Source organism: Acyrthosiphon pisum, chromosome X (genome assembly GCF_005508785.2).
Source record: "Acyrthosiphon pisum isolate AL4f chromosome X, pea_aphid_22Mar2018_4r6ur, whole genome shotgun sequence".
In the NCBI taxonomy this organism is placed as follows: domain Eukaryota; kingdom Metazoa; phylum Arthropoda; class Insecta; order Hemiptera; family Aphididae; genus Acyrthosiphon; species Acyrthosiphon pisum.
The window spans coordinates 15,825,802-15,834,513 of NC_042493.1; the positions used below are offsets into that span (position 1 = coordinate 15,825,802).

General features: G+C 32.5%; 1 protein-coding gene across 1 annotated transcript in view; it reads left to right on the plus strand.

Moving 5' to 3' along the window:
- The first annotated feature begins 4,124 nt into the window (after positions 1–4,124).
- The window catches only part of LOC107884265, a 26,824-nt gene continuing 22,236 nt past the window's right edge, over positions 4,125–8,712 (plus strand). Inside the window, exon 1 of the mRNA XM_016805982.2 lies at positions 4,125–4,446. Coding sequence (XP_016661471.2) covers positions 4,284–4,446 — 163 coding nt within the window. The 5' untranslated portion in view covers positions 4,125–4,283. The remainder of the gene's footprint in view (positions 4,447–8,712) is intronic.

An 8,712-nucleotide genomic window follows, 5' to 3' on the forward strand; every position in this document is an offset into this window, starting at 1 on the left:
GCGCGCCCGTCGTTATATAGGAATGGACAATATGGGTATAATACATAATGGGTCACCGGCGCCGAAATTATTACTTATGCATTAAAATATTTTTTTTAATATAATAATACCTATTATGTTCTCTACACAGACGTACCAATGGTATACACACTTTGTATACCGCTATAGCTTATAATATGGGCCACAGACCGAGCCACGGACCGGCCTATAGGTATACCCATAATCTATAATATTTAACGCGACTTGTAATATTTTACCACGTTCGCATATTATGCTCATATGATAATGCGAGGTGTAGACCATAATAACTGTAGTGGCTATACGTCCGTATACAATACAATTAAATATTAATAATGTCTGCCGCATTAGATTCAGTGTAACGACTTGACGTTTCCGACGGTCGTTCGGTGGAATGAATGAATAATAGGTATAAGTAATACGTATTATAATCGCATACCTGCAGTGGTGTATATTATATTATAATGTATTGTATGTAATGTATATATTGTTTATAATGTATGTAATTTATATATTACCTATAATACAGCATTTCCCAGGGGCGTATTTACGGGGGCGGATATGAGGACGTCGGTGTCATCGTACAATACTGCAGACTAGAATAACGCGAGGATAATATTATATAGTATAATGCAGTTATTAAAATTCAATGCGTGTAGATACTTGTACAGTTATTAGTTATACCTACCATAATTACTAATAATATGTAATATGTTAAAGATTTAAAACGCTATAAATATAATATAGCACAGATTATACATAATGTCTATGGACAGTTATAATATGTGGACAATACCCACATTGCAGAGATAAGAACATTAAAACAAAACAAAACAGAAACTACGTGTTTTTCGACTAAATCAAAATATTTTTAAAACTGCAATTATGTTTTTTCCCCACCAATTTTTGAAGCTGTGAAGCACAAAATCGGGTCTTTGCCGGTGTTGGTAAACACTAAGCACTGAAAGATTTTGTTGTGTTTTGATTAGTATTGCCAACGGGTGTGGACAATTATTAAAAAATATCCAACAGATGATTTAAATTGTTTCGAAATTTCATTAGATATAAGGTCATAAGGAAGTTTACTTAATATATAAATATAGGTACACATTATTTTATACTGCAGTGACACATAATTATTAATTTAACATTTTAAAACGGGTAGGTACTAGTGGCGTACCTATATGTCACGATGCAAATTAGATAATAAATAATGATATATTATAGTGTCATATATTCATATAAATTGTATAAACGCGTTACAAAGGCGTTTTCGATGCAATATCGGTTTATAATATTATGTTCGTTTAAAATATAATAATAATTATATTATATTCTAGCGCCGTGATTAACGCGGAATACCACTTAAAATTACATACCGACGTACTATACATACTACACACGCAGCATAATAATGTAATTCAATATTTTATTTTTTATTATAATGCCATCTTGCGAATACGCTCGACACTACATTAGCATTCGGCATCGTTGAAACATAAAGTTGTAGATCGATTATGTAATGATATTTAGGTGCGCAATATGGATGATTTGTAACATGTATTATTTATATGTATGATTTGATCGTCTTAGAATGTCGTATAATAATTAAATAGATACAATTATAATATAGTGTTAATGGCATAATATATTTTTTTTATTCGAGAAAATCAGATTGATAAAATACAATTTGACATGTAAAAATTAATGATTAATTTTCCCCATTACGCTTGTATTACACTATACTGATGTCTACTATATTATATAAGAACCTATAAGTATTATGATATGTACGATGATTATAGTATATAGGTTCCTTATTATGAATTATGATGGTATACTATATGATAATATAGCATATCTACAACAGTACAACCTACCTATAATTTCACGTCTCAGTGGTGTACGATATTTATTTTAGACGCCACTGATAGATACTATAATATAAATCGAATGTATACGAAAATTGTACAGACTCACCGCGCCCCCAAGGTATGGCAATAAGGACCCCAATTATATTCGAGTTTTCTAATGGCACGCGGTGCTAAATTTCAAGCAGACCAAATAATGTTTCAACATTTTACCATTTTTTTCACTTCTTCTCTTCATCAAAGTTAATAGGTACCTACCTACATGTATTTTATTCAGAGGCGCATGTGTATCGGATTAAGATTATATAATATAGATTATTTTATATTTTATAATGAATTAAAATTTAAAAATATTTACCTTTTGCCTTTTGGATTTTGATATAGCCGTAAACCAAGGAATACCTACAAATTATAAATATATATATTTGGTGCATCTATAAGTATATCCAACCAATAAACTATAAAAGTATATTATTATACTTTATGTATTATTCTTAACAAGTAAAAAAAGTGGATAAGTGGATGTCACTCTGCTGTACACTAGGTTACATAAGTGAGTCAATGTATAATGGATTGTATTAAACATGAATTCAATAATATAATATCATTGTATAAGAAAAACGATTCTGTGCGGAGACGGTTCGTCAGTTTGGAATCTGGATATTTTATATTGTTATTATTTATTATAGCCTGTAAGTTTAATTAATATTATAATATTATTTTTTATTCGTTTATATTGTGACAATTGATAAGCAAAGCGTTAGAAATTAATATCCCGTTTTTAGCGGTTTTTCAAAATTGGTCAGCGATTTTTCCCGTGGCATTAAATAACTATTGAGAAAATCGAAAAATAACCTCTGTAAAATACCATCTTGATCCAATTTGCTAAATGATAAGATATATTGAAATCGAAGCTCTTCTACTAGTAGACATTTTGTATACAAGATATACAAAAAAATAAGCACCATTGTAAAACCACTAGTTAAACGCCAACTTGTTAAAACGTTTGTCTTTAATCAAACATTATAGAATCAGTATTGGTAAATATTTATATTTCGCATATAATTCAAGTTTTTCGATGAACATGTTTTCCGCGGCACTCTATAGTATCGCTAGTATTCCAGTCGTATAATTTTTAATCATTATTCTGTATTGTTAATAATTATTAATTAATGCAATGACATTATTATCATACTATACCATAGTATTGTATTATAATACCTACCTAAATCACCCATTAAAATATGGGTCATAGGTGCCGACAACCGATGTACACTGCTAATAAGTAGAAATCGTATGCTAATAATTAATAGATACCTATGACTATAATAATGCGAATGCGCGTGACACTACCACAGCAGTAAATAGCAATATGACGTTTGAGACGACAACTGTTTTCGTGCATCGTCGAAAGATCATCGTCTTCGGGCGACATAATATTATCACAATATTGTTGTACCTACATTCATAATAAACTGTCTGCTGTCATATAATAATATTGGTATATATATAGGTATAAGTAGTATATCGTATATATGACTGTATATGATTATAAAAATTAAAAATATTCGGTGGATGTACCGATATAATGGCATCTTATCATATTATTTGACGATCGTTCAATGTATATAATACTTTATAATTTAATGTATTTATAGTAATTTCCAACATATAAGATTGTGTTTGGCTTCAAATATATTATAGCTTCCAATAATATAATATATAATAAGACAACTTCAAGCCGTGGTAGCGTGTTATTTCGATTTTCAACTCTGATGAAAATAATGTTATAGATTTAGAATATTCGAGTGACGATCGAAACGGCGGCCGTGTTATGAAATATCATTGCAATATTTACATTTTGTTATATCTATTAACATTTTCTCAATTATCGTCGTATTGCCTTAATATTATATTTTAATATACTTGTCCGATGTTTCTCGCCACGATTTCCCGCTTTCGAAATAAAAGACCGCCGCTGCCGTGCAGATGTTTCGTGCGCATGTGTATAGGTGTGTGCACTATGCGGTGGCGGGCGGGTGGGTGGGTAGGTGGTTTTGGTGGGCTGGCTGGCCGATGGGTGAGCGGAAAGGTCGAAGGACAGTGTCCGTCCAATAGAATTGCAGGTCCTCCCATGCTCTTGTAAGTGCGCGCCTGTTGCACCTTCGTAGAGCAACCGGTGGTGGGAGCCACCTCACGAACGCCGCCGCGGTGGCTTATAAAAAGGCACGCACAAAGCTCAACACGATTCATTCCGTGATTCCCGTGTGTGTAACTTCTGCGTTGTACCTCCGCGATCCGTGGACATTTTCCCTTCGGTGACTAACTTTCTTTTCGTGCTTGTTGCGTTCGATATAATTTTGTGCATTCCGTTTCTAATAATAATTACGGTTTATGGTTCGCATTACGTTATTTTCTCGGCGGAACCGCAACACGATGGCGTTCATGGCAAGATTATTCATGTTGCTGGCCATCGCAGTCTCCATATTGCAGGCAGGAGCCAATGAGCTCCCCGAAGAATTTCCACCAGGACATGAACAAGGCAATCATATTCATGGTAAGAAATTATATAACCTTATTAGTAATTAGAAACTACACAAAAAAATATTTAGTTAGTAACTACACAAAAAATAGTTAGTTAGTAACTACACAACAATACGATTCTCATTTATTGTTAAGACTATTATAAGATTACCATTATCATTGTTATTGTTGTTTTATTATTTTTTATCATTAATTTTATCTTATATTTAGTATATTTTTATTATTTGTCTACATTAATTTCGATTGTTGTAATATAATTTATTATATACCTGACGTATAAGTTATATAGGTACCTAGGTATCTAATATTTCACAATTTTACTAAGCTAATCGTTAACAATAATAATAATAATAATAATAATGGTAATAATAATAATAATAATATAATGGGAGGAGGATATTAGCAGTACTTAGTGGTTTTTATATATATATATAAGTTAATATTAGATAGGTATTTGTATGTAATGTATATAATTTATTTATGTGTAAGATATTGTAATCATCCGTGTCGGTACTTTGGAGTAAATTAAAATAATAAAAAAAACCTAGAAAAAAATCTGTCAAATCGCTCTTAAATAGGTATGTCACGTGTAAATTTGTATTATTTGTTCTTATTCATTCATTTTTGTTAACAGTTATACGCGCTTCTACCTATAGGTATTCTATATTATCGTATTTTTATCTATCGCTCCACAAAAATAAATTCGTTACAATAAACCATTAATTTTTATTACAATAGTTTTGTACTCAAATTTCCAACCCAGTCTTAAATAATCGTTCCACCGTTATTTTTATCAATATGCCTATTCTAAAATAATTATTTTTGGCCTGTACCCTCGCAGTTCAATTTATTTTCATCTGTAATAACCACCGCAGGCGCGTATTAATAATAATTTTCTCGTCCGTCGGATATAAAACTAATTGTTCCACGCGGTCCAGCTTAATTTTCAACTATAACACTGTGCGTTATATTATCGTTCCCTAATTAAGGTTTTTTTTATTATTATAATTTATTGTTTTTTTTTTTTTTAATGATAATTTCTCGTTTTTTGATTACGTTTAAACTGCGTACTGTTCAAATGTGGTCACCTCGTACAAAATTTAAATATAATATTAACTTTAAAAATATTAGCTGTAATTACAGAAAAAATATTCAAAAAATTCCACTGATTACTAGATTGAGTAATTTCTATATATTTCTAAGAAAAAATGTCTAGAAAACAAATTCAAATTATATAATAATAATGTGACGACTTACCGCGCGTGTCACATAAATACAACGGCGCCAATTCGTCGTTGTTTTATATGTGCGAACTTATTGCGTGTGTATAGGTATAATGTATATATACTTCATTGTACAAGTCATCAACCATGTTTTGGTTACTTAACTGTGTTATGAGATGTACCTATGAATAATGCTGTTAAAATGTGATTATCATGATAATATGATACACGGGATACTCGAAAAAACCCTTTTCAACTGTTATCGATTTGTATATATCTATATATTTATTAGGCTTAAGCATTTAAGCACAATATATATGACTATGGTTATCACTTATCATTATTACTATTATCACAATAACTTTAGGTATACCTACTTATTACTGCACAATATGTATATTTTACATAGATATACATGATCTATTTATATCCATTGCATTCGCGTATAATATTCATCTCATTGGCGAAAATAAGAGGGGGCATGGGGGGGGACATACCCCCCTCCCCCCAGTTCAAAATCTAGTAATTAGTACTAATTTTTATATTCTGTTGTACCAAGCAATATGGCCTATGAGGAAAAGGGCTTGAGTCCCCCCCCCCCCAAATTAAAAATTTAGTCAATTTGCGCTTATGATTCATCTGCAATTCATGTTGCTATTACACCCTTCCGTTGCAGTGAATTTCAATCTATACATTGTCGTTTTATCGACGTGTTTAAAGACAAACGTTTGTATGTGGTCAATTAATAACATCACTAAGGCCTCTCTCCCACTTCTTATACTATATAATGCTTATATTAACCGTTGAAGTCCGTTGTTATTTTGTCGAACAAGACTATAATATATTATATTTAATACTGATTACTATAGATTACCATACCGCAACCAATAAAACGCGCTTTATTCGATACACCTAATCTTATTCTTCCTCCGAGAAAAAAAGTTTCATACCTTTTTTTCAATATTTAGGATCAAATATAACCATACATTATATTGTTAATGATCAAATAGTGCTAAAAAAGAAATCTACCCCCACCCTCCCCTATGACATAATCATTTGACTGCTACTGTATACCTATATACATATAGTGATTATTCACTTGGTTATATTTCTGTTTTAAATACCATAATATTAAAACAATAGACAGCTAATACCGTGGTTTCGATTTAATTTCAAACTCACACGTAAATATAATATTAGGTAGGTCTTTTATTTTTTCGGAGGAAACGAAACGCAACTGGATCGTAATCGTGGATAATTTTATCAATTGTATTGCAATTCAAATGTATATGTTTTGTTGTTATCAACACCTACGGTCATTTGTATGTGCATAAATTAAAAATATACGATTTGTGACTTGATGTGAATTATCTTAACGAGTGAACGTTCTAAAAGATCATACTGCAATATTTACTCTAAATTATACGTTTGCGTACGGCATTTGATGACACAATATGATGTGTATACATTTAGGCAATGCAAAGTTGATGTCCAAAAAGCGGAAAGTAAGTATCCTACCCATAATATATCTTAATATTGAACTTTCATATAAAACTCCGCGGTAGAATATCGATAGCACAAAAGCACTTGAACAAAAATAATAGTTGAAAGGTATCTACAAACTATACAAATCAAATTCTCGTCAAATCTCTTCACCGTTTATGCCGAATTATCGTACTATATAGTAGTACTATGATGACAATGTAATAATATCGTGTCCTTCACTGTCTATGCATATAATATTATCGACTCGCGATATGATTAATATATACCTGATTATCTTGTTAGCTATTTGAGTTATCGAAATTCTACTGCCGTAATAATATAATATTATCATAAGTTACCCAATAACTTATATACTACTAATCACTATAACACTATACCTAGTAAATTAGTATATATTATTATATAAAAATATGTGTCCCGTAACAAATACACACGCAAGTAGCTCGACCGCTATGCCATAAAACCGTTTCGTACCCGTCCATAGTGTATAGAGATACACCTTCGCCTGACCTACCTATAGCCTAAACACATTATAGCGCCGCAAAAATTACAGTATATTATATAAACTTATTTTATGTTGTCCGCTGTATAACAACGTGTAAAAAACTTGAAAATTTCTGAGCTACGACTACAATATTGTACCTGATGATTAATGTTAACGATTGCTAAACACTGGTTTATGTATTATACCGATGGTTATCGCTAAACGATCTCTACCACCTGTAGAATTACATGCGAGTGGCGCCGCGCGAAATGATAATAATATTATTATGTTTACTATTTTTATTACTTTTTTATTCATACGCGTTTTACTATGCGCCGGGCCGGTCGTCGGTGCACCGACGCGTGCATCTTGTTATTACCGTCATCGTTACACACAATATTATTATTATTGTGCGGTGCAACGGCGGTGTGGTTTACGTGTGTCATGCGTGTGCGTGCGTGTGGGCGTGTGGGTGCGTTTGGTGCGTGTGTGTGTGCGTGTGTGAGGTGGTTCATTGAAGAGAAAGACGGCGACGAGTTTTAACGCCGGACGGGGAACGCTGATGTGCTGCGGTGGTGGCGGGTGTGTTTGGTATGCGGCGCGACCGTCAAGGTCGTGGTGAGATGATCGTTCTCTTTTTCCTTGTTTATGTATTATTATATATATTATAACAATATGTGCCTGTGTGTATTTGTTAGTTTGCGTGTGTAGGCGAGTGTGTGTGTGTGTATGTACAGTGTACTATCATTAATGAACCGACCACCCGTGACACCCCTCTTTCGCGCGCATTCCTCCTCATCGTCCGTGAATTTACAGCCGACGACACGCACACGAATACACGATCAAAACAATAACAAACAGAATCGCACTAGCTCACTCGCCTACTTACTAACCCTCGCGCTCTCTCACGCCATCTCTCTCCCACTCTCTCATCGTATCCGCATAGGTACTTTATACGATACCTATAATAATATTTTTTTTTTTTCATTTACCGTACACGTTACACGTATGATATTTATTATACGTTTAATATTCATACAAACAGTAGGTACTCGCTGCATACAAA